At 54.5% G+C, this 25,804-nt stretch overlaps 1 protein-coding gene and 1 long non-coding RNA gene across 8 annotated transcripts in view; one reads left to right on the forward strand and one right to left on the reverse strand.

The window, feature by feature from the left end:
- LOC309668167 overlaps window positions 1–19,348 on the reverse strand; it is a 31,142-nt gene extending 11,794 nt beyond the window's left edge. Inside the window, exons 1-4 of one of the 3 annotated variants that reach the window (XR_014268099.1) lie at window positions 18,575–19,348; window positions 9,826–9,895; window positions 8,239–8,349; window positions 1,272–2,611 (exon numbers count right to left, since the gene is read on the reverse strand). This is a non-coding gene — a long non-coding RNA (uncharacterized lncRNA). Of the gene's footprint in view, window positions 1–1,271; window positions 6,180–8,238; window positions 8,350–9,825; window positions 9,896–18,574 lie in introns of those variants that run through there. The other 2 variants (XR_014268100.1, XR_014268101.1) reach the window with 2 other exon arrangements.
- SAXO4 (stabilizer of axonemal microtubules 4) lies at window positions 10,650–25,804 on the forward strand. 5 transcript variants are annotated; one of them, XR_014268096.1, is made up of 15 exons: window positions 10,650–10,666; window positions 11,211–11,348; window positions 11,516–11,783; window positions 11,895–12,048; window positions 13,069–13,197; window positions 13,791–13,854; window positions 14,284–14,396; window positions 14,800–14,859; window positions 14,970–15,056; window positions 15,411–15,524; window positions 15,609–15,703; window positions 17,387–17,551; window positions 18,063–18,154; window positions 22,720–22,818; window positions 25,065–25,804. XR_014268096.1 is itself a non-coding variant. In XM_082477550.1 (14 exons), exons 2-13 carry the CDS (start codon window positions 11,240–11,242, stop codon window positions 18,139–18,141), a joined length of 1,437 nt encoding a protein of 478 aa, XP_082333676.1. In that variant the 5' UTR covers window positions 10,651–10,666; window positions 11,211–11,239; the 3' UTR covers window positions 18,142–18,154; window positions 18,362–18,466. The 5 variants fall into 5 exon arrangements, 2 of the variants coding, with proteins under 2 accessions (XP_082333676.1, XP_082333677.1); XR_014268097.1 differs by having other exon boundaries at window positions 25,567–25,804; XR_014268098.1 differs by having other exon boundaries at window positions 25,586–25,804.

The following is a 25,804-nucleotide window of genomic DNA, read 5'->3' on the forward strand; positions in this document are numbered from 1 at the left end:
GATGAAGAGTGGCCCCCGCTTGCCGCAACTAGAGAAAGCCCTAGCACAGAAACGAAGACCCAACATAGCAATCAATCAATCAATCAATAAAAAAAAAAAAAAAAAAAAAAAAATTGTCTTAATGGAGAATTTCACCTTCATTTTAGATTTAAATGATATTAAACTAAGTATCCTTTGATGACACATGAGTGTAACCACTTCCATTTTTCTCAGTGAGGAACTTATTTTTAAATATGAATTTTTGTAACAATTAGAGTACTTTTTTTTTTTTTAACTTTTTTTGGGTTTATTTATTTTATTTATTTATTTATCCATGGCTGTGTTGGGACCTCGCCTCTGCACGAGGCATGTGGGATCCTCCAAGACCAGGGCGCGAACCCGTGTCCCCCGCATTAGCAGGCAGACTCTCAACCACTGCGCCACCAGGGAAGCCCCTCTTTTTTTTTTTTATTAATTAATTTATTTATTTTTGCTGTGTTGGGTCTTCGTTTCTACAATTTTCTTTTTAAGCTGTGATATTAACCAACTCTGAGAATGCCAACAGCCATATGCATATAGGTGGAGAGTTTGAAAGATTTCAGCTGGCTTCTCCAATACAATTATGTATTGGTTTGTCCCATAAAAAATGGTTGTCAATGTCCAGGCATAATGTTTGCTGTGGTGGCCCCCCACCTGTGCTGTGCATTGACCATGTGGCAGGAGAGACAAGCCGCCACGTGGTCGGTGTCCTGGTCTGTGTCAGGAAGACAGCCGAGACCGGACGGGACGCCGGCAGCCTGGTTCCAGCCAGCCCTCCTCACCCGTGGCATTGCCTTCTCCTAAGAAAGGGCTTTCTTTGGTGTACTGCTTATGTGTGCCATTCCCATGACTCAGCAATTTAAGGATATAAGTTGTTAAGAACCTGTTTGTCTACAACCCGCCTAAAACCTCAGGGAGGGTGCCTGCTTTGGGAACCTCACTGCTCTTTGGGGCCCGCTCCCTGTTTCCTCCCAGTCACTGCCTCACCTCTCGAGGCCTCTGCCAGGGCCGCAGCAGCCCAGCGCTCTCATCTCATCCTCTCCCACTCTCTGCATCCCCCCACCTGCTCCAGGCAACTAACCCCAACCCCACGTTATCTGCCTTGCTCTCCAGTTGTGGTAGCACACGAGATTCCACTTAATAAAATGGCCTTCATCTATGAAAACAAGCCCTCTGATTCAGCTTGAAAGCGATTTCCTCGAGGCACTTCCTCTAAGAACTCTCAGAGAGCTATAAGAAGAGAAGTGACTTACTTAGATCTGTGCTTTAGAGAGAGCGTGGGGACAGGGAAAAGGCTTTCCAGGCAGAGGAGGTGAGACAGTGCATGGCATGTTTGCAGAGTCTTGAAGTGGTCCCACTTGTGAGGCTGCAGCAGAGAGCACCTGGTGGGAGGGGTTAGAAATGAGGCTTGGAAGGGAGGATGGCAGATTTTCTATGCCATGCTAAAACCTTTGGGCTTCTTTCTGAAATAATATAATACAATAATGTTTTAAAGTTATAATGCTTGGGAATTCCCTGGCGGTCCAGTGGTTAGGACTCAGTGCTTTCACTGCTGTGGCCCAGGTTCAATCCCTGGTTGGGGAACTAAGATCCCACAAGCCATGTGGCATGGCCAAAAGAAAAAAATTATAAGTTAGAGTGGGTTAGCTTGCAGACTTTGGAGTCAGCCAGGCCTGGGGCGAGTGCATGAGTGTGTGTGTGTGTGCGTGTGTGTGTGTGTGTGTGTGTGTGTGTGTGTAGCATTTGCCACCCGCCAGGCAGGCAGTGTTCTAAGCAAGCACATTACATGGAATTCCATGGAATCAACTGGGATGAGAACCTATCCAGGTCAACCTCCAATACCCTTGCTCACACTGCTACCCTCCATGGCCCCTGGGGGGCATGGAGAGATTGTTTATTGTTTATGTTAACCCTCGCCTGCTACAAGTTCCCTGGAGGAAGGGACCGTATATCACACTCCATTCTATCCCCTTTTTTAACACAATGCCTGGCACATCATTGGTGCTCATTAAATGCTCACCGAGTGACTAATTGATCGGATAAATGAAGGTGGAGGTTCTTTGTGGAGCTGTCTCTACTGGATGCCAGACTATTCAAGTGTGTGGCCAATGGAGCTTGTTCAGGAGACCCAGCAAGTTAATGGAGAATGTCTGAGTATTTTATGAGGTTCCCTTAATGTCCTAAACTTACCACACTCTGCAGGCGTTTCCTCTCCCTCCTATGCATGCTCTAGCTACAGTCTTTCTAATAGAAAGGTGTACTTGTCAGGTCAGGCTAGACTATGATAGGAAATAAACCCCCCAAATTTCAGTGGCTTAACAAAGCAAGGTTTACTCCTCACTTGTGCCAAGTCCAGTGTGAACTGGGCATCTCTTCAGCACAGCTCCTTCACGTGGTGACCCAGCCATCCAGGCTCTGCCATCTCAGAGTGTGGTCTCCACAGCTGCCACCGAAGAGGTCAAGAGAGTGGCGAGGACTCCCATCCTCTCAATCCGGAAGCGACACATGTCACTTCTCACAGCCTGTGGGCCGGAGCTCGTCATGTGGCCCTGCTGTCTGCAAGGAGCCTGGAAAGGGTCATTCTCCCAGGGGTCTGGGAAGAGAAGAGAATCAGACCTGGCTGAGCCCTAGAAGTCTCTCTCCCAGTCTGCCCTTCTGATCTCCAAATACTGCATTTGATTCACTCTTTTTTCTACACACAACACACAGGAATGCCCCCTTTCCAAGAAGAAAAACCCAGCCCCTGCCTCCAGCCCAGGGTCCCTTGGATGCCCTGAGGTCTCTTTATGGGTCTAGATGTGCCCCTCTTGATCCAGAGATGTATGAATTTAAAAGACAAGTTATCTCCTCTCCCTACATGCTCAGTATACAAACACAGAGCAGGGGCAGGATAACCACAGTAAAGATGCCATTGGTGAGGGGAGAATGGGAGGCACCAGTAGCCATGGTCTGGAAGCCTGCTGGGCAGACACCGTGCAAGTCCTCCTCCAGGGCAGGGGAGACCCCGTGGCTGCTCTCCTACAAGGAACTCCCTTCACCGGCTTTCTGGGGCGCTTGGCTTGCAATCGTTGGAGACTCTTCCTTTCCCATTATCCTCCCTTATTGCATCTGAAGCAGGGGTTGTGGGCTCTGCCCTCTTTGAGGGTTGTACAGATTTCTCAGCCCACTTCCTGCCCATAGAAGTGTCAAGTCTTAAATAGTCGCTGGCTTTTTTTTGTTAGATTTTAATTTTTAAATTTTTTTGCTTTTCTTTTTCTAGCTTTACTGAGATATACTTGACATAGAACATGTGTAAGTTTAAAGTGTACAACATCATGGGGCTTCCCTGGTGGAGCGGTGGTTAAGAATCCGCCTGCCAGTGCAGGGGACATGGGTTTGAGCCCTGGCCCAGGAAGATCCCACATGCCGTGGAGCGACTAAGCCCATGCACCACAACTACTGAGCCTGTGCTCTAGAGCTTGCGTGCCACAACTACTGAGCCCGAGTGCCACAACTACTGAAGCCCGCGTGCCTAAAGCCCATGCTCCGCAGCAAGAAAAGCCCACTGGAATGAGAAGCTTGTGCACCACAACGGAGAGTAGCCCCCACTCGCTGCAACCAGAGGAAGCCCGTGCACAGCAACAAAGACCCAACGCAGCCAAAAATAAAAAAAATTTTTTTAAAATAAATTTTGAAAATAAATAAATAAATAAAAATAAAGTGTACAAAATCATGATTTGATATACGCATATATTGTAAAATGAGTACCACGATAAGGTTAGTTAATACATCCATCATCTTACATCGTTACCTTTTGTGTGTACATGGTGAGAACTTTTAAGATCTACTTTCTTAGCCACTTTCAAGTGCACGAAACAGTACTGTTAACTGTAGTCATCATGCTGTACATTAAATCCCCAGAAGTTACTCATCTTTTAAAAAAATTTTTTTTTTATTTTTTTTAAATTTATTTTATTTAATTTATTTTTTGGCCGCGTTGGGTCTCCGTTGCTGCGCGTGGGCTTCCTCTAGTTGTGGCGAGCGGGGGCTACTCTTTGTTGCGATGCACGTGCTTCTCATTGCGGTGGCTTCTCTTGTTGCGGAGCACGGGCTCTAGGCACACGGGCTTCAGTAGTTGTGGCACTCGGGCTCAGTAGCTGTGGCTCGCGGGCTCTAGAGCGCAGGCTCAGTAGTTGTGGCACACGGGCTTAGTTGCTCCGCGGCATGTGGGATCTTCCTGGACCAGGGCTCGAACCTGTGTCCCCTGCATTGGCAGGCGGATTCTCAACCACTGTGCCACCAGGGAAGCCCTGTTACTCATCTTATAACTGGAAGTTTGTACCCTTGGACCATCTTCACTCACTTCCTCCCCACCCCCAGCCCCCACCCACCACCCCCTGCCTCTGGCAACCACCAATTTACTCTCTCTTTCTATGAGTTTGTTTTTCTTTTCTTTTCTTTCTTTCTTTCTTTTTTTTTTTTTTTTTGGCTGCGCTGTGTGGCATGTGGGATCCTAGTTCCCTGACCAGGGATTGAACCCGGGCCCTCGGCAGTGAAAACTTGGAGTCTTAACCACTGAACCGCCAGGGAATTCTCGAGTTTGTTTTTCTTAGATTGCATATAAGTGAGATCATACAGTATTTGCCTTTCTCTGTCTGCCTTATTTCGCTTAGCATCATGCCCTCAATGTCCACCCATGTTCTTGCAAATGGCAGGAATAATATGGCTGAATAATATTCCACTATATACACACACTTAGGAACACTTGTACATCCTATTGGCTCTGTTTCCCTGGAGAACCCTGACTGATACACAGAATCACATTTAAACTTCTTTCCCAAGAAGTCCTCAAATCTTCAGTTCTTTGCTTATGCTGCAGTAGCAAACAAAATCCCAGACCTCCGGGGCTTGAAGCTGCAAGGTTTCTCTCTCTATCACATCCCCGTGTGCCGAGGGAAAGCCCGCTCTCTGGGGCAGCTGACCTCCAGGAGGTGACTCAGTGATCCAGGCTGCTTCCATCTTTTGGTTCTTCCATCCTGACATTCCTGTCTCCACCCACAGAGAGTAGAAAACTCACAGCCACTGATAACTGCCTCAGACTGAGAGTGGCATTCCTCAATTCCTCATGTAGCACATTGGCCAGAACTGGTCACATGGTCCTTATCTAACTGCAAGGGAGGTTGGGAAATGTAAAATAATCATAAGCACTTATTGAGTGCCTTCTCTATGCCAGGCTATGTGCTAAGCACTTAAATATTATCTTTCCGGAGTCCTTAGCCTGTGTGAGTTCTACCGTGACCTCATCATATAGGTAAGGAAACAGGCTTAGAGGAGTTGAGGCCCAGAGCACAGATCCCAGAAAAATAGGGCTGGAGAGTCAAACCCAGATCTCTGTGCATCCAGAAGCCACCCTCTTGACCCCTGTCCTCACTTTCTCGCTGTTCACTGACGAGAATATCTCTATCCCATTGGAGAACTGAGACTGTGTTCTTATTTTCTGCTCCATCTCGTTCCATCTTCCCCAGGAGTCATGAATTTTTAAACCTTGTGCGAGATCAACCAGTTCACCCAGAGGAGACAGTAAAAGAACAGAACAGGCAGAAACAGAACAGCCATCAAATATGCTCGGCAGAGTTCTTCCAGGAAACATCTACAGACGGGAGTGGAAATGAACTACAGGAAGTTATGCTAGCTTGGTGGGAGGTGGGGGGAGAGAGCGCTCAAACCAGCAAGGGAATCATTTCCTTTTAGGAAAGACAGAGACGGAGGGGGATTGGATTTAGGCTGTTAGACTCGGGCTATTTCAGTTCCTGGTGGCAACAGATCAGTGAGCAGAGCCTCCAGGGCACGTTTTAAAGGTGGGAGTTTTAGGACCCCAGTCCCGGGCACCTCTCCTGCCTCATTAAGGCAGCAGCTGTCCTAGAGGCCCGAGTCACAGTGCAGAGGTGCTGGAAATGGGCAAAATCGATAGTGAAAACTGAAGTCATCCTGGCCTGGCTGCTGGCCTGCTCCCTGGACCCAATGTTTACACCCCTAATAATCACAGCCCCCATCACTCACTGGTCCCACGGTGCAGGTGTCACACTGAGCCCCTTTCTTACAGTTCTCATTTCATTCTCACAACAGCCCAGGGAGCAGGCAGCACCCTGCTGTCACAGGGAGGAAAGCGAGGCCCGGGACATTGTCCTAGGTGGAGCCAGGATCTAAACGCAGGTCGGTGAGGCCCCAAAGCCAGGGCTCCTATCCTAACACCATGCCGTTCAGACCCAGGAGCCTCCGGATCCACTTCTCCCAAATCAGTTACCTCAGCCTCAGAACCGCTGAGCCCTTCAGCGGGGCAGCGCCACCACCCAGGGCTGAACCAAGAGGTGGCTGTGCGAATCCAGGTCACCCTGCTACCCTCATGCCACGGACAAGAGGGGCCCATGGGCTTGGCGTTGCCCCATCCAGCCCTTCCTGTCATGACCCCCTTGATGCCATGTTCCAGTTTCAAGTTGCTCCATCCTGGATCACAGAGTGGGGGCACCTGGCCTGGATGAGGATTGTCAGGTGGGCTTAGAAGAATCTGGGTTCAGAAACAGTGTTTCTGTGGGCAGAATGAAGGGTTTGATGAGCTCTGTTCCTCAAACGCTGTGCCCTCCATAGACCCACCTCAGGGTCTGGGCTGGGAGATACAGCCAGTGCTGGTCCAGCCGGCCCCAGAGCGTGAGGCTGAGTGTGGGCTAGGGTGAGGCAGACTTCCCTCCACACTCTCCTATAACAAGGGGAGGGACCTGGAAAGAGGGTGGGCTGGGGTCCTGCTGTCTCACAGATGAGGGGGGTGAGGGAGACACAGAGCCAGTCATCATTTTAATATCTGTTTGAAGAAAGAGTTCCAAGACCTTGAGGCCAAATAAACAACACATCTCAAACTAAAAACAAACAAGCCAAACCTCCAGGTCTGGCCTAGTTCCCTCTTTCACAGGCAGCAGGACCAGAGAGTGTGGTTAATTAAGGAAAGTCACACAGCACTATTTGTGCCAGAGGCAGACCTCAAACTCAAGTTCCAGAAGTGGCTCAGAAAGGAGTAGAGATGCGACCTCGGCTCACCCAAGACATTGGCATCCCTGCCTCTTCCTCTTTCACCTAAATGGACTCAGACCAGGCCTTTCCTGGGGGCAACACCTGATTCCATTCTCCTCCCCCAGCAACCCCCTTGCCTCAGGGCCCACCTGAAGACAGGAAACATTACCCTTTGTGCCTTCCCCAGCCTCCAGCACACGGACTTCAGAAGTATGAGTGTAGTAAGTTCCAGCAATTCTGCTTCTGGGTGTGCACCCCTCAAAAATTGAAAGCAGGGACTCAACAAGATACTTATACACCCATGTTATAGCAGTATTATTCACAATAACCAAAAGATAGACACAACTCAAGTGTCCATCTACAGATGAGTGGATAAACAACGTGTGGTATATACATATAATGGAATATTATTCAGCTTTAAAAAAGAAGGAAATTCTGACACCCGCTACAGTATGGAGGAACCTTAAGGACTTTATGCTAAGTGAAATAAACCAGACACAAAAGGACAAATATTGTACGATTCCTCTCATATGAGGTGCCTAGAGCAGTCAAATTCATAGAGATGGAAAGTCACCTGTGGGTTGCCAAGGGCTGGGGGGAGGGGGGACTGGGGAGTTAGAAAAACTGAGGCCCAGAGGTGAGAGGTCCAAAAGTCACACAGCGATGGGGTTAGCGCTGGGACCAGCACCAGGTGAGCAGCCCCTAGGCTCCTGCTGCTTGTGAGCTCCAGGCCCTTGGTCTCCCGAACCCTCCTTGCCCAGGCAGGGCCCCTCTGTTCTGGAGAACCTGGTGGCCGGGCGATCTAGTAGCTCCGCCTTCTCCTCGCGCCCCTCCAGGAGCCCCCCAGCTTTATGAGGGCAGCACGTCTATCACCTGCAGTTCTGAGTTATGGCCGCTGGGTGTCGCCACACAGCAAAAAAACCACAGGCCACCAGGAAGATCACCTCCGCCTCCCAGAATTCCTCCCCGTCTTTCGTGGGCTCCGACCCAGGGGTCCCCAGCAACTCAAGAGCTCCCGTCACAGCGTTATGGGACAGTTTCAAGCCTTTCACAACCCCGTTTGCCCCTCATCAACTGCGAAACGGAAAGCCTGGCCACAGCCTCCCTCGAAGCTGCCTCCCCGAGCGAGCCCCTCCCCTTCACCCAGTGCTCCAGCCGCGAGGGACCAAGTAGTCTCACCTTTGTTCTCGCCGGCCCTTCCACGTGGAGTGCCCTCCCTCATCTTCGCCTGGTGCAGGCCTACTGCCTGCTAGACACGGTGCAAAGTGTATTTCAAATCCACCAGCAACCCTGCAACATCGGGACTGGAGGTGAATCCCCGAAGCCGGGAGCTGCACAGCCAGCGCGTGGCAGAAGCGAGTTCTGATCTCAGCCCTCTCAGGGTCCTGAACTGAGCTCTCGCTGGCTACATCACATTGGCAGTGACTGAGACCCCTGGAGACGGTGGGCTCCCTGAGGGCAGGGCCATGTGGAATTCCTGTTGTTAACCCTTGAGCCCAATCCTTTGCCAAGACCTTTCCCTAATTCTTAGATGGCACTTACCACCTCAGTGTGCCAGCTCAGCGTGCCAGCTACAGCCCCACAGGTAGGTACCATTATCACCCCCACTTTCCAGAAGGGGGAAACCGAGGCGCATGTAACATGCACCAAGTCCTTTAGTTATTGTGTCAGAGCCAGGGCCGTGCCATCTGGCTTCAGAGTCTGAGTCCTTGCTTGTAACCCTTCCCTGCGATGCAGACACTTTAAGGAGAGCCTCTCTCTCCTTCCGCCCTGGGTGAGCCCCACCTATTTTTCCCTATCTTGTGTTTCTTGAGTGGAGCTCATGGGAGCCTCCGTCATTACACTTGGAGCTCCTGGCTGGAGGGCCGGGCTGTGTCTCTTCAATTCTGTCCCTGCAGCTTCTGACCCCCGAACAGATTCATTCCTCGAGGGTGGGTGCCTGCCACGCCTCTGCTGGGTCCTGGTCACCTCTGAGTCCAGGGCCTCTCTGTGGGGGTCAGGTGCAGACACAAGCTCCCTCACCAGCAGGCCGGTCACCTCCAGGTGAGTGCGGCAAGGGCGTCTCCTGGGGGAGGGCAGCCCCCTTTCCCTCGGCCTCCCCTTCATTCACACCTCATTCTCCCCTAAGAGCAGGGGCGCACTGGAGCACTGGAGCCAGCTCATACAGCTCCTGAGAGCTGACGGTGAAACTTCCAGGAAATCTGCCAGCTGATTGTTGAACGCAGCCGTTGTTAAAACGTCAATGATATAAACTTACATATTACTAAATTATATTTAAAAAGAAGCTAATAAATACTTCAAAGTCATCACCTCCTCATTACATTCCCATATTTTCCTGTCATTTATGCTCTTGGGCTTACTTCCATCTACTGTATCCCTATGGTGGAAGTACTATAATTGTGGTGGGTTGCTGACCTTGTCTACCCAATTCCCTTTTCAGTAACATAGCGTTGGTAGTTTGAAAGCAGCCATGATGGGAGTGTTTACGCCATAGAAATCGACAAATGCTACAAATCAGGACACTCCCCCCCACCCCCCCACCCCCCCACACAACCGCTCAGTCCCCAGAGATCCAACTGTTAGACATTCACAAGCCTTAGAGCCGACGTGAGGCAAATGGGCCCTCACAGAAGGGGCATGACCTGTGGATCTGGCTCACGCCGTTTTAATCCAGACTCTTCCACCAACAACTGTGAGGCCTGGGCCCCACCTTTCCCATTGCAAAATAAAGCTAAGAAGAGATTTTAAAAACCGAGCATCAACTACCTGCCAGGTGCTGAATCCACTCTTTCATCAAATCTTCCAACAGCCCTAGGAGACAGGTCCAGTGACAACCCTCGATGAACATGAGGAAATGGGGGCGTTAAGAAGATAAATATCTCATCAAAGGCGACAGATCAGGTTTGAATCACACTCTTTGCTGCTGTGGTTTATTGGACCTAGAATAATAGTAGCCAGTTGACAGGGTGGTTTGGGGGATTATGCGAGGTAATGTGTGTAAAAGAGCTTGGCACAGATTTGGCTCTAGCAGAACATAGTCAACATTAATTTACCCAGAGGCTTAAGAGTGGGATCTGGACCCACCCACATTTGAATCTCAACTTTACTATTTTCTGATTGTGAGATCTCCGGCCAGCCAAGTCACTTGGCTTGTCTAACCCTCCTTTTCCCTGTGTGAAAAGAGGGATAATAATAGCTACCTGGAAGAGCTATTCAGAAGACTGGAGATAAAAGATGTAAAGTGTCTGGTGAGAAGTGGGTACTCAATAAATTGGAGTGATTGTTCAGGATTATCTTTTATTTCGTGTCACTCAGACAGCAATTCTGCCTGGCTCTGGTGAGGGACACCACGATAGGGGCCGGAGCCATGGAGGCAGTACCTTGCCTGGGCAGCTCCTGGCCTCCCCTCCTGGCCAGGTCAGCCCCTCAGTGGGCCCTGGCTTCAGAAGGGCTTCTAAGGCATGGGGACACTGTTGCTAGGCACCTGTTGCTAGGCAATGCACTGTTTCTTCTGGCCTGGCCACTTCCCCGAGGGCTCAGGCTTCTCTGGAGCAGCTCCTGCCTCCTGCAGCCTCTTGCCCTACCTCAGAGCCCCTGCAGAGGGCAGGTAAGGGTGGGGCCAGCTGGGTGGTTGGGCCCCAAGAGAGCTGAGCCAACTTCTAGTGGGAGGTGGGCAAGGCCGAGGGACCCTAGGGAGAGACAAGGAGCCTGGGGCTGGGAGTGAACTTCCCAGCTGGGGTGGCCAAGAGTTCTCAGGGTGGCGATTGTCTGGCTATTCAGTTCCCAGAAGAGGGGTAAAGATCAGGAGCTGAGGAGTCAGATACCCTGGGTCTGAATCCCGGTTTTACTACCTATTATGAGCTAATCCTTCGCCGCTTGGAACCTCAGTTTCCCAGCTGTAAAATGGGGGAGGGGCGTTGGTGATAAGGTGTGAGGAAGGTGAGATGAGACACAGGGTACACAAGTGTTGATGATTACTAGTCCTTTCTTCAGTTTAGGGTGTGGGTGTCGGTGGAAAGGCACAGACCTGGGAGAAGGGCCGCTGTGTGGGCTTCCATCACCTCCTCTGTGGTCTCCGCAGCCTGGGCCTGGGGCAGGCTCGGGGCCCTTGGGCTGCCAGACCTATGGGGCTCCTTGTGCTTCTTTCCTAGGCCCCCCGGGGGTCCTGCCCCACAGCATCATGATGGGGAAACTCCCCCTGGGGGTTGTCTCCCCTTATGTGAAGATGAGTTCGGGGGGCTGCACAGACCCCCTGAAATTCTACGCCACCAGCTACTGCACAGCCTACGGTGAGGGCACCTTTGTGTAGGAGCCACGCCCAGGGCACAGGGCAGGAGTGGGGACGCCCTCCTAGACCCCTGGTGCGGGGGGATGCTGGTCCTGCCTGGGAAGCCCTGGTCACTGCTCTGCCGCTCTGCGGACCCTGAGTCCTGTCTGCCTGCTTCCCCTCTGGCAGGTCGGGAGGATTTCAAGCCCCGCATGGGCAGTCACCAAGGCACAGGCTACAAATCAAATTACCGGCCCGTGGTCTCATACCAACCCAATCTCGATGCCCTGGACAACCCGGCTATGGGGTACAGTCGGTCCAACCCCTCCTCACCCCCTGCCCTCCCAGGCCTCAGCCCTCAGGGCCATCGGACCTCATCAGACCAACTCCAGGCTCCGCGCGTGGGGTCCGGCGTCCTGGGGGACTCAGGGCCTGGTCCTCAGCCTGGGGCCCAAAGGCAAGCAGACTCCCGAGGCTGCTGTGGGAGGTCTGAGGGAGGTGGAAGCCTCCAGGCGACAAGGAGAGGTGGCCCTGGTGGTAATAGCTCCTGCTCCTGCCCCACCCTCAGGGCACAAGTCTGCAACAATTTCCAGACCGTGACCAGTCAGAGTTACCATCCCCTGGAGGTGCCTGATGGCAAATACCCACTGCCCTGGAACATGCACCAGACCCACCCTGGCTCCTCTCGGGAGAAGGCCAGGGCAGTCACCCCCACCAGGGAGGTCAGTGCTGGGCCGGGACCAGGACAGAGGGGGACCCTAGCCTGGGGTGGAGGAAGGGCTAGAGGGTGGACAGGGTGAGGATCCCTCCAGAGGGTGGGGCTGCATTGCCAAGAGTTGGGCAAGGCTGAGACGACTGGGCATGGAGGAGCCACAGTGTGGGCTGGGGTCCCCTCACCTTTATCACCTTTGACCTCACCCCCATCCCCCATCACCTCCCCCTCCATTTCCATCCCCATTCCTGTCACTGTCATCATCTCTACCATCCCCACTTCCAGTCCTGTTCCCTCCCCACCCCAACCCCATCCCCTTCCCCATGATCTCCACCATCCCACCCACATCTCCATGCCCACATCACCATCCCCACTGCTGTTGTCACTTTCACTTTTGTCACTATCATCCCCATCTTCTTCATTTCTATCATTGTACGACCATCATCCTTATCATCATCACCACCACCAGAATGGATGCTGTCATTCATTCATTCAGGCAGCCAATATGTTCTAAACACCTCTTCGATTTTTGAAGGTGATAAGTGCTGGGAAAAAAATATAACAGGGAAGAGGCAAGGAGTGAAGCAGAAGCGAAGGAATTGGACCTGCAAGTCAGGAGGGTCAGAAAAGAGCTTACTATGGAGACATTAGACAAAAACTTGAGGGACATCAGTATTCCTCCGGATGCAGCAAAGTAAGGGAAGAGCATTCCAGGCAATGCAGACAGCAAGTGCAAAGGCCCTGAGGTGGGAGCACCTGATGGGAGGAGGGACAGCAAGGAGGCAGGTGGCTGGAGCGGAGTGAGGAGCTTAGGTCCTTGTGGGCCACTGTCAGGACGTGGGATCCTACCCGGAGTGCAATGGGAATACTGCAGGGCTTTGAGCAGAGGAGGGATATGGCCCAGCTTCGTCGTAAAGGGACCCCTCAGGCTGCTGTGCAGATACTCTGTAGGGGTCAAGGGCAGAATCAGAGTCAGGAAGTGATTGCCATCCCCTCACCTGGAGGGTAATTGGCTGCTCCCTCCTCCCAGGTCAGGAAGGTCCATTTTGACACCCAGGACTATGGGCCCCAGGCCATCAAGGGGCTGGAGCCCAAGGAAGTGCCCTTGCTCCACCAACAGCAGAACAAGGGCTCGCTGGAGTGGGAGAATGCCCGACACGTGAGTGGGTGGCCCCGATGAGGGCCTTGGGCCGGGCAGAGGGGCCAGACCCACCTCCTCCCGCTTCCTCGAGACAGGTTCTGTGCTGACTCACCCAGGCAGCCGGCTAAACGTGGGCTCAGGGCACACACGCTCAAAAAGACTGGGGCGAGCCGAGGATTTGATATTTGGTATTTCCAAGGCAGCAGCAAAGAGGTCTTCACAGGCTTCCTTACATGTATCGTAGGATTTAATACCTGAGCTCCCTTGTCTCCTGATCCCATCCAGGGGCCCAGTGTACTGTGAGCATCTATTTCCTTCCATCAGCCTCTCTCCTCTCTTTGGGCCCCTCCCGCTCTGGGTCGCAGGGGCTCTGGGTCCCGTTGTCCATTACTGGAGTCCAGCGTGGGATATGACTTAGTTTTCATTGTCACGGAGGAACTGTGCTCTCCTGGTGGAATTTCTGGCGCTGTGATGCCCGATCAGAGAGAGATTTGTGTGGCAGCATGCAGGTCTACTCAAAGCACAGAGAACCGGAGAGCCAGCACCGCCCCCACTGCCTTCGGGCCCTGGTCTACCTTGTGTCCCCCGTTGCTCCACTCTTTGTGTTCCAGGGCCCCCGCTTCATGACTTCCGAGTATAATTCCAAGTATCTCAAGGAGGCTTCAAACCAGCCAGGTAGGCAGGCGTGAGTCTAAGCTCAAGCCTCCCACTACACCTCCCTATCCCCAACCCTTGGGAGAGACCCCCGGGTACCCCAGAGCTGGCACAAGGCTAAGAAGGCACCAGCGGAAGACAGAAGGACATATCGGCAGCTTGGGGAAACCATCTTCCCTGGGCTGACCTCTGTGCTTTAGGACTGCTGATCTCCAAAGGACAACTCTCTTGCTTAGGAGGGCTGTTTGAGGCTTGCCCTTCCTTTTGCTCTCCTCTCTTGCTCTCTGCCCTGGACTCTGGAGTCCCCCTGTTGCCCATGATCCTGGCGGCTCAGGCCTCCAGATCCTTGGAACCAGCTCCCCCCCGACCTACTGGGACACTGAGCCACTGGTGGCCACGTTGGTGGGGGCTGCTGGTCCCAGGCCAGCACAGAGGGGCTGTCTTTTGCAGATCTCTTGCAGAAGAAATCAATTGGGGCCAAGGAGGAGACGGGCTTAACCACAGATTCCAACAAGAACCCCGTGATCTTCCAGCCACCCTCCCAGGCCCTCCCTGGGGAGCCGGTAAGTCAGGCTGGGCCCCACTAGAATTTCAAGGTGATTGAAGCTCTCCAGTCCGGGGGTTTCTAGCTTTAAAAAATATATATATGAGCTGCAGAAGCCTTTGCCCAAACACAAGATGAAAGAGCGTGGGCGAAAACCACCACTTTGGTCCAGCTCCCCCATTTTCTGGATGAGAAGACTGAGGCCCAAAGAGGAAAAGCAGCATAGTCAAGGTCACTGAGGGTTCAGACAAGAACGCTGGCCTGCTGGTTCCCATTCAGCATCGTGCCCTCCCCTCCCTTCTTCCCAAACTCTCCCCTTTCCTTTGTAAGTCCAATTATACCCATTTGTGCTGAGCCCTTCTCTGTGCTCAGGACAAAGGAGCAGCTGAGCAGCCTGATGCTCCTCTGTGGCCTCTTTCCAGGTCCTCCTCCCCGGCCGGAGTGTCACCAAGTCAGACTTTCTCCCCATGACCCATCCTCACGTAAGCTGAGCCAGGGTTGGAGGGGAATGTCTGTGCCACAGCCTGAGGTCCTCCCGTGGGGCAGTTGGGATGGTGCCGGAAGCCGTGCCAGGGGTGTTTTGCTGCCTTAGGGGGATGAGTTCCTGCCGGTGCTGGCCAGAGGCTCCGAGCGGGAGACCGGCTTCAGCCGAGTGAATGAGAGGACGCTGAACCCCAGAGTGAGTGGCCTTGGGGGGCTCCCTCAGAGAAGGGGGCACTCAGAGAGGAGGAGACGGGGAGGTTTCTTGGACCCGGTGCCATTCGATCCGGGCAGTGCAATATGGGAAGAATCAGGATATTTGGAGATGCAGAGGAAGGACCCCTGGGTGGAGGGGGGAAGGACCCCTGGGTGGAGGGGGGAAGGCCCAGGGGCTGGAAAGTGAGGGGCGTGCCGTGACTTCAGTGGGGCTGGAGGGGGACGCATCCTGGGGCTGGGGCGGTTGAGGCTGCATGGGCCTCTGCCTGCCTTCCCTCCATCCTGCTGCCTCACTCTGGCCACCCGGCCACCCTTCTTGTGATTCTGTCCCTTGCAGGTGCCCCCTTCCAGCCCAGAACCCAGCAGCATGAACCACCGGCAATTCCAGCCCCCGCAGAGGATGCAACAGACAAATTTTGCCCTGCTTGGCCGGGAGACCATGGGGAAAAAGGTAAGGCCTGGGGTACCCAGCTCCCACCCCAAATCCCCACCCCCTCCTGACCTGAGAAGTCCCCTCTCTATCCCTCTGGTGCAGGAGCCCACAGGGTTCAGCCTTAACAACCCCAGCTATGTCCGGAGCCCCTATGACCCTGACCTGGATAATCGCTACCTGACCACCTACAACCAAGGGTAAGCCCCCTCTTCCCTACCCACATCTGGGGCTGTGAAGCTGACCCATTTTACAGACAGGGAGACTGAGACTGGGAAAAGTAATGAGCTCACAGTAATGAGTGAAGAAGGCCAACACTTGATTAATGTGGGTTCCCCCAGAAGCAGACCCCAAGCCAAGGAGTTGGGTGTGAGCCCTTTATTAAGGGTGTCAGGGATGGGAGTAGTGGGGTAGGGAAGGGATGGCAGCCAACAACAGTGTGTTATTAAACCAGGTATCCCATGGGGAGACTCTAGAAAACAGTGCAAAACACACAACTCAGAATGATCCCAGCCAAGGAACGAGAGAGCTAGGGTATTTGTACCCCACATCCATTGATCCTTGGTTAAGGGCTGTCCCCAGGGGCGATATTAAATCCCAGGTACCTCCTTGCTCCAGTAACCCAAGGGCAGCTTTCCCAGAGATGCAGTGCAGGCCATTGGTGGACAGGGGAGGAATAAGGGAGTACAATGGGGTCTATGTGGAGCAACAGGGCATCTGCTAAGACACTACATCCAGTCCATGGCAGGTGGGCTCCGTGCACTCTCAGAAGGTAAGCTCTGTGCTGTGTGAGCCCTGGGCAAGGAGTGAGTGTCCTGGGCATCAGGGAAGGCTTCCAGGAGGAAGTGGCCCTAGAGTCATGGAGGAGGCTACCCAGGCCAGGACTGGGTGGGGAGGGCATCACAGGAGTGGGATAATGGAGGTGTAATTCTTAGGCAAGAGCCTCCCCTCCTGGCCTCTGTCATCTGTGTGTCAGCCTGTGTCATCCGCGTCCACACTGCTCCCCCCCAGCTCCTCCATCTCCCAGGGTGCTCTCCCTGCTTCCCCCCATCCTTGGAGCTAAATGCTCCCTCTTTTGAATGGGGACGCTGAAGCTCAGAGGGTAGAAGTGGTGCCTGAGCCTCACAGCAGATCCGTGATGCATGTGGCTGCTCCAGTTCCCGTGGAGGGCAAGGGGGAGGGGCGGAGCCTCACTCTGGGTGTTGGGGGACAACTGTGTTCCTGCCCCTCCCCAGGCTCCCGCAGACCCTCAGGCCCAGCCATCTCTCCTTCCCCCACCCGCCTGTCTGGTTTCCTGAGCGCTCAGCAGGTGTCAGGCACACCGCTCCTTCCTCATGGGCCCAGAGCCCCAGGGGTTGTAATCACTGATTTTCTCATTTTTCTCTCTGCACCCCCTTTGTAAACTCAGGGGCTGGGCCCACATCTTGCTCATTTTGGCACCTTCAGAACCCGGCCCAGTGCTCAGTGAAAATTGGCAAAATGGAAGGAAAAGTCAACCGCCTAGAGAGAAATGGATGCGACGGGGTCCCCAACCCCCATCCTCTCCCACCCCCTGAGACGTTCACAGGCCAGGGAGGGAGGCATGGCATCTCTTAAAAGTCTTTTACACTCCAGAGTGCTGTCTCAGCCTCAGGGGCGGCACAGAGGAGGGGCGCCCAGCTCAGGGGCAGAGTGAGGGCAGGCTTCCAGGGTAAGAGGTGAGTGAGTGGACAGGGCCTTCGGGAGTTCCTGGCAGAGCGAACGGCGTGGGCAAAGGCAAGGAGGCTGGAGGAGCTGCGGTAGTCTGTGCTCCGCTGGAGCCAAGATTCCTGCTGGAGAAGAGCAGAGAGGCTGCCAAGGCGGACAGAGACCAGCTTACCGCCAGCTACTCTGCTGTGTCGTAGATACTTCGAGAACATCCCCAAGGGTCTAGACCGTGAAGGCTGGACTCGAGGTGGCGTCCAGCCCCAGAAGCCCGGAGGCTATGCCCTCAACCAGCCGGTCACCCGCCTGGAGGCCACCCCCAACCCCACGGAGAGCCTGCGGCGCCTGCGTCCCCACGTGGGCAGGTAGCACGCCCCCCTCCTACTGTCCTGTGCTGCATCTAGGTCTTTCCCCGGCCTCTCCTCCCTCCTTCGTCTGTCTGTCCATCTGAGAGGCCCATTTTCTCTCTCTGGTTTGTTCATTGCCTCTCCTGCCCAACGGGGCTGCTGCCCTCCTCTGCCCAGAGACCCCTCCCTCTGCCCGTCTGCTCCCCCCGCTGCCCCAGTCCCCGGGGCGCTCGTGTTTCCGGGCATTTGGCCAGCTCCGACCTGCTCCCTGCCAGCTGTGGGGTGGGGTGGGGTGTGTGGGGACAAAGCTGAATGACTGTGGCTCTGCCTCTCTCTGACTCCTTTCTGCTCAATCCAATTCCTCAGAAATCCCGTTTGTACCAATAATGGCCCAGAGCTGGCCGGCAAGGACTCTCTGTGGCTCGGCCGCCCCGGCTGAGCACTGGCCCCGTGCGGAGGTGGGGGGAAAGAGAAGGTCCGGGCTCGCTGCCCCTACGCCTCCCTCACCTGCATCCCCTCCTTCCTGCAGAACCCTGGTCTCGGCTGACCCCTTCTACCGAGCCACGCCTCCCGGCAGCCACGGCAGCGGCTTCACGGCGCCCCTCTGAGCCTGAGGCATGGGTAAGGGGCCAGGGGACCTCCACCCACAGCTGCTCCCCGTGCAGGGGTGGCCATCGTGGACCAGCCCCACATCCTAAGCCCTGGGTCAGGCCAACCCTGCCCGGGGACCCCAGCCCCAGAGCGGGGTGTGGGAGATCAGGGGCGTCTCGGGGTGGGGAGAGTGCACAGACCACCGGAGCCCCTCAGGCCTCATCTCTGTCTGCACAGGTTTGCCGACCCCAGGGGACAGGAGCTGGCTACTGTCCCTATTTCCACATTCCCCCGGGGGCTCCCCGGCTACTTTCCTAATGAAATAAAGAGCAGTGAAGCAGAGCAGTGTCCGCGCCGTCAGAGGGGGCTGGGAAAGGAGGGGTGAGGGTGGGAGCGGGTGCAGGGCTGGAGGGGCCAGGTCTGGAGTCAGGGAGGCCTGGTTGGACTCACCGTCACGCTCTGCACAGGGCACTTCACTCTTGAGACTCAGTTTCCTCTCCCGTGTAGGGGTCTCTGGAGACCTGTGCTAAGCGGTCCGTCAAGTGTGGAAGGGAGGAAGTCCCAGGGAGGGGCAGGCGGGCCAGAGTGGGGGGAGGCGGAGGTGGGCGGGAGGTAGGTCTACAGCATGGGGCAGGGGATCAAAGCAGGAAAGCCGGGGCCCTTCTAGGTTTAAAGGGGAGGAGAGGAAGACTCCCCTGGCCGTCTGGTGGTTAGGTCTCCGCGCTGCCAATCTTCCAACGCAGGAGGCGCGGTTTGATCCCTGGTTGGGGAACTAGGATCTCACATGCCGCGCGGCGCAGCCAAGAAGTTAAATACATACACACACACACATATACACCCACACACACACACATGCACATACATACATACACACATGCACACACACATACATACACACACGCACACACATGCATACACACATGCACACACACACACACACACACACACATACATACATACACTCATACACATGTAAAAAAAGGAGAGGGGAGGACAGCCGGGCAGGAAGAGTCGCAGAGATCTCTCTCCAGAGATGGATGGAGGAGGGTCCGCAGTGGATGGAGTCCCCGGACACCGACACTGGGAGGGGTGGCGGCTGGTCCCAAAGACTGGTGCCCCAGTGCCTTTGTGAGAATTAGAACAAGGCTCCCTCTAGGCAGACGCCCCCACGTGAGCACAGGACCTAAAGAGCAAAAGTCTTATGGGAAGAAAAAAGCCTCTCTTTCTCCAGGTGCTGCAGCCTGAGAGTGGGGCCCTCAGCCTGCGAGGCGGAATCTGGGCTGCCTCTCAGAGCCTTCCGTCACTTCTGCCAGGTGCTTTTGTGCAGTACACAACCGTACAACTGTACGCCGTGGCCCTGCTAGCACCAGCCCCTTATTTTATAAATGAAGAACCTGGGCCCAGAGAGGAGGGTGCATGAGCTGCTTGAAGTCGCATAGGACAGAAAGGCAGCAGCTGCCCCTGGCCAGGGATGTCCCCTGCACCTTGCAGCCCAGCCCCGTATGCAGAAGGGCAGACTCAGTGGTCCAGCAATTGGTCCCCACCCTCCATCTCTACCCCTGCCCCTTAGCGGGAGTCTGTGGAACAGCTCTGCTGGCCCTGGGGCCTGGCTGTACCCAGCAGTCTTGAGCAGCAGGCCTGGGGGCTGTCCAGGGCCTGTCTGGGGCTCCATGTGGGTTGTGGGTGGCTCCAGCTGGCTCCAGCATTGGAGGAGGGGAAGAGGGGACACAGAGTATCTCGACTACAAACCCAGCCAGACTCAGGACCCACCGATAGCCCCACAGACTGTGAGTGCGGCCCGCTGGTCCATGGCCCCCAACATCAAGGGTAAGTCACCAAACCAGAGACTTGCCAGCAGGGCTGGCCACAATAGCAGTCTGGCCATAGTGAAGTTGGGGGAGAGGGGGGGGGTCAACCAGTGCCTCCTGCCCACAGTCACACACACACAAAAGCACACTCAAACACAAGACGCACACAGACCTCTGAAGACATGCATATACAAACACATACAGACGCATAGACGCCAACAGGCAACTACGCATAGATTCACTAACACAATCACACATAGAAACATATGGAAACACAAAACACACATACACAAACACACACCTTCACATAAACACCCAAGATGCTTGTACATGCAGACCCATAAACACACACAGGCAGACCTACACACACTTCATAGACCCAGACATGCAGACACACAAAAACAGATGTATAGAGACCTCCAGGACAGACGTGAGCGCACACACACAGACACGCTGCAGCCCACTCCGTTTCACCTCTCCATGTCCTTCCCCACCACTGTCCTGCTGCAGCTCGTGTTTCCTGCCCACCCTACCTCTACCGGCTCAACAAGGGATTTGGTGTCAGGGACACTGGCGCCGGATGACACCCTCTCTCCCCCGCCCTCCCCCATCGTCCTGCATCCAATTTCCAGGCCACCACGTGACCTGGGGCCACCCCAGGATGTTTCCTGAGCTGGAGCTCTGGACCCCACCCCTGAGCTCCCCTTAGACCCTGTCTTCTCCCCCTGCAGCTTCTCTCCCAGGCAGACCATCCTGGCCTTGCTGTTTGGGTTCTGGGCTCCAGCCCAAGGGGTCGTTTGAGGATGGGGTGACCCAGGGCGTGGGGTGGCAGGAAGGAGGTCCAGGAGGGACCAAGGTCAAACCTAGGTGCTTCTAGAGCCCCTGCCTGGTGCAGGGCACAGATTTCCTCATCTCTAGATGAGGAGGCTGACACAGAGAGGTAGAGCGACTCGCCCCAGGTCACACAGCCAGTAAGGAAGTCTCCTGGTGGGGGCGTGAGTGGACTCCAAGTCATTCCGGGCTTCCTGACCTTTGCTCTTCCCACCGAGTCACTCAGGGCAGGACCCCTCAGGGAAGGAACTCAAATGGGCAGAGTGGCCAGTAGTGGGCACCGAAGGAGGCAAGGCTGTGGGCAAGGACCCCGTGGAGGGGCCAGCCCAAGGCTCTGCCAGGGGGGTGGGAGCAGGTGAGGCTGAGAGGCGGGCATCCCCATGGAGGAGGCGGGTTGGGCAGGTTTCAGGGGCCTCGCTGACCTTATTACAGAGCCCTTCTCTGTCCCCCTCCTCCGTTATGAGGCTCCAAAAGGGCACAGACGAGTCTGCCTTGTTCACACTGAACTTCTAAAGCCCAGGGTGGTGACTGGCACCTTTGCAGGTGCTCAGTAATTATTAAATAATGGAATGAATAACAAATAAATGAACGAATGAACTCTGCCTGCCAGTGGGGGCACCAGATGTGGGCTCTAGGTGCCACCTACGCTGTGCCAGGATGTCAGTCACCCAGGCTCCCTGCATCAGTGCAGCCCAGCGGCTGAGACCCTGTTGTGGCCCAGACCCCTTGCCTGGATGCCGTGACGGCGGCCCCCGGGACCCCTGTGCTTTGCCCTCCAGGCCGCCCCTTCTCCCTCTGCATGTGCCCTGTTGCTCTCCCCTCCGGCCCAGACTCTGACCAAGCCCAACCACGCTTCCCTGCAGTGGCCTGAGGGCCCTGCATTCCAACCTTGACCCCCGGCAGGTCCCACGACCACGGCCGGATCAGTGCCAAGCAATCCTCTGTGCGTCACCAGGGCAGGAAGGGTGGGCACGTCTCACCCTGTGGCCACTTGTGTTACTGAAACCCCGTGGGAGGGACTGGCTTTTGCCACATCACCCTCCTTTGTGCTGTCCGGTGGAGAGCTGGAGATGTGGCTTCATTTTCAGGGGCCCGTCCGCTCATGCCTCTGAGACTTGAGCTTCCAGTCTGGCCCCGACCAGCAACAGCCTGGCCTCCTTTCCTCGCCTGGGCCCAGGCTGTCTGCCGGGGGGTAGCTGTCCAGGCCTGAGCTCCGGAGTCAGACTGCTTGGGTCCAAATCCCGGCTCCCCACACCCTGCGGCTGCCTCCTGCCTCCAGCTGACCGCCTGAGCTACAGCTAGGAGCCGTGCCCGCCCTGTGGGCTAGAAGAGCTGCTGCAGTGATGCTGGAGCAGAGGAAACCCGAGTCCCAGATAGGAGTGGGGGCTTGAAGTTGTCACAGGGTCTGGCCTTTGTCCCCTCCTGCTTGGCCCTGGACAGGCCCCCGAGGACCCTTCTCTGGGAGCAGACCTCCACTTGTCTGGGAGAGTTCGGGCGGGTGATCCACCTGTACAGCCTTACAGCCTAACCTGGAGGCCCCTTGAGGGGGCCCTGTCTCTCTCTCTTTTTTTTTTTTAATATTTATTTATTTGGCTGCACCGCCTCTTTAGTTGTGGCATGTGGGATCTTTAGTATCTTTAGTTGAGGCATGCGGGATCTTTAGTTGGGGCATGTGGGATCGAGTTCCCTGACCAGGGATCGAACCTGGGCCCCCTGCGTTGGGAGCGCAGAGTCCTAACCGCTGGACCACCAGGGAAGTCCCGTGGGGGCCCTGTCTCTGAGGCCAATTCTCCCAGGCCCTCCTGGAAGCTGTCCCGCTCACCTGTAACCAGGCGAGTCTCTCCTTTCAGCGGGTGCCTATTGACTCTGTTCCCAAAAGCTTCCTGCCCACCCCACCCCCTGATATTTTAGAAACAGTTCTGAGGTGTACAGTGATGATGATTACCCTTTATTAAGCCCTCACAGCCTGCCGGGTGCTGGGAACATTCCGTGGGCCTTCATCGTTTCAGCAGGAACGCAGAAGGGCCTCCCTCTGGGGGAAGTCTGGGGACGCAGGTGGGTGCTGCGCTGACGGCATTGGGGTGGGGTGTGGAGCCCAGAGGGCTGATGGGATGGCAGGATGGGGACAGATGCTGGGTGCCCACTTGTGACGCACGCGGACGTGTGTGAGGCTGAGGCCCGTCGTGGCGCTGTGGCAGCTGATATTGACAGGCACCATCTGGCCTGAGTCACGTGGCGACCTGAAGATCACCAGCTCATGGGCTTGACAGCTGGCCCCCTGGGAAAAGGCTTCTGTTCATGGGAACGGGAGGCCTGGGGGGTGGAGGGAGGCCCTGGCTGGGGAGGCTGCAGGAGAGTGGGTCTGTTACCCACAGACAGATGGAGGGCCTGAAAGTCAGAATCCCATCCCCGATTTCCTCTCTGACCATCTGGAGGGCCACCCATTCCCATGGAAATGTTCCCTGAACGGCAAATATTTTAGAAGAGGGATCAGACCCAGGAAATCCCCACCTGGGGCCTCTATTCAAGGTCAGAGGAGGGCCTGCTGGGGTCTTCCAGGTGCCCTGACACTCCTTGCTTCTCAAGATGCTGCTACAGACAGGGTTTGCCAAGAAAGTTCTTTGAGTCATAAAACTTCACCCCTGGAAGGACCTTTGTAAAAACCAGGTCAGCCTGAGCCAGAGAGATGCAGCCGGCTCCCAAAGCCTCACGGCTTAGTGAGAGCACGCTTGGGTCTCTGCTAGGAACACAAGGCCTTTCCCATCACATCATTGCACTGGGGGTCTCAAGTTTGCAGCTGGTGAAAAGCATGGGGCTTTATTTTCATTTGCTGAAGAAGAGGGGTGTGTGTGTGTGTGTGTGTGTGTGTGTGTGTGTGTGTGTGTGTGTCAGAGGTCCCCAGTTAAAGAGACAGGCCAGAAAGGTATCTAAGAAAGGCATCCTAAGAGAGAGATTGGGCGAGATCCTGAAAAAGCTGTGCTCAGGAAAGACTTTGGGAGGCTCTGGGCCCAGTGACGTGTGTTCCCCGTGGTCCCTTCGAGTCCCCGTGGTAGGACAATCTCGCTGCAGGGGCACTGGATGCGGCTCCTCCTGCTGCCGCCGTCCCCACCCGTCCTCAGAAGGGATCCTACACAGTCCCTTCTGCTCTGCTCTCATTTCCAATTCAAAACCTGGGGTGGGTGCTTCTGCTGGGTGGCTCCCAGGTCACACGCCTGCTTCCAACCTGCAAAGGAAGCTGGGAATTCCCAGAGTTTTCAGCTTCCATAATAGGACGTGTGGGTTCTGCCTTGTAAAGCAGTTGGGGTTCTCCAACCTAGGAGAATGCTGGGAGGCCCAAAGAATTCAAATGTCCTGCACATGTGGGTTACCATCAAGAAGAAGGAAAGAAGCATTTGTGGAGTGCCTCCTGTGAGCCGGATGCCTTACACACCTGGCAGGGATGCTGTTGGCCCTTAAGGGCTTTTTGTGAGACATGGGGAAACAGGCCCTTCCTCTATTGCCCTAATAGTATACCAATCTATGAGGTTCCTGATGCAAACGGAGCCCCTTGGACGTGGTTCCCGCATGCGGGGCACCACCTGTTCAGCCGTGTGCACAGCAGGTGTGCATTTCACGAGCACATACTCAGGAGCTCGGAAATGTACCTTGGTCTCTCTCTAACTGGCATCCATCTCTTTGTTTCCAGTCCAGCTTAGTCCTCTTTGAATTTAAACTGTCGACTGAAAAAAAATGCACAGTGTGAGAGTTGTGAGTTAAGTTTTATTTGGGGCAAAATGAGGACTATAGCCCAAGAGGCAGCATTTCGGATAGCTCTGAGAAACTTCTCCGAACAGGTGCGGGGGAAGTCAGTATATATGTGATTTTGGTGAAGGGGGAGTACATGCAATCGAGTACATGCATATTTTTTGCAGAAGGTTGCTGCTAGTCTTGTGAAGGTTGCTGCTAGTCTTGTGAAGGTTGCTGCTTGTCACGAGGAGCAGACGTCACCATGAAAGGTTTTAGTGCTTTTCTATATACAAGGAGATGCAAGAAGTGGGCTCATAAAATCTTCTCCTGAAAATATCTAACTATCTGAAGACCTGTTCTGCCAGTTTTTCCCAGAGCACAGAGTGCCTCATTCCTGATCTCCACCCCGAACTCTTTCAGGGGGTGTTGAAAGTCAGCAGCTGCAGTGACTCATACTTTAATCCTTGTAGAGATGGATGGCAAGTGCCAATTTGTAGCTGGCAAAACTGTCCATTCAGGACTCAAATCCAATCAGGTCAGGATCTGCCCCTGCTGCCTTTCATTTCCTTCTCCAGGAGGGTGCACACATGGAGCTTGCTGCCTGGGGAGAAGCATCCCTCCATGCTGACTCCCCCTGAGATGTGTGAACTCAGTGGGCTTTGGTCATCCACACCTGTCCTCCATGCACCTGATAGGGACAGAGTAAAGGGACAAAGTAGGTAATTCAATAGTTAATCCTACTAGGGGATTGTAAATAAAGAAAAAAGTATGGGAGACCCCTGTAAGTTAATGATCACTCAAGAAAGCAGGTTTGCTTAACCACAAAACCAAGCAGACTTGCTTAGCAACAGAAGCATGAGACACTCCCCCAAACAATAAAACAATTATGGCATGAGACCCACTTCCTGCCCAGTGAGCTCAGTAAGTTAATGATTCCTAGGACATGCTCCTCTGGGCACATTAAAAACAAAAACAAATATATATATATAAGGAAAGGGTGACATTATACTGAAGCCTGAAATGCCATTTTTAGCATATGTTACCGCCTTTTTGCTCATTTCCATTGTGCCATGACAGTCCTGGCTTGACCACGTAGGGATAAGAAAACTCCCCCACCTGACATGGAAGAGGAGCTGATGATGGAAGCGTGATGTCTACTCAAGAATGAGGAAGAAGGTGATCTTTTCCCCCTCGCCACTTTTCCTTCGATTATAAAACTGCAGCCCACTAAGTTCTTGGGGCGAGGCATCCTCTCGCCTGTCCACTTGTGAGCCTCACAAGCGTCCTATTCTAATAAATCACTTCTTATCTATCA

Source organism: Balaenoptera physalus (assembly GCF_965194825.1).
Source record: "Balaenoptera physalus genome assembly, chromosome: 10".
In the NCBI taxonomy this organism is placed as follows: domain Eukaryota; kingdom Metazoa; phylum Chordata; class Mammalia; order Artiodactyla; family Balaenopteridae; genus Balaenoptera; species Balaenoptera physalus.

What these genes read in the sequence shown, in the direction of transcription:
- SAXO4 (XM_082477550.1), top strand. Translation starts at nt 11,240, where the DNA reads ATGATGGGGAAACTCCCCCTGGGGGTTGTCTCCCCTTATGTGAAGATG. An exon ending in CCTCAGCCTGGGGCCCAAAG is followed by an intron (nt 11,784 to 11,894) that starts GCAAGCAGACTC and finishes CCCCACCCTCAG; the next exon opens with GGCACAAGTCTGCAACAATT. An exon ending in CAGTCACCCCCACCAGGGAG is followed by an intron (nt 12,049 to 13,068) that starts GTCAGTGCTGGG and finishes CCCTCCTCCCAG; the next exon opens with GTCAGGAAGGTCCATTTTGA.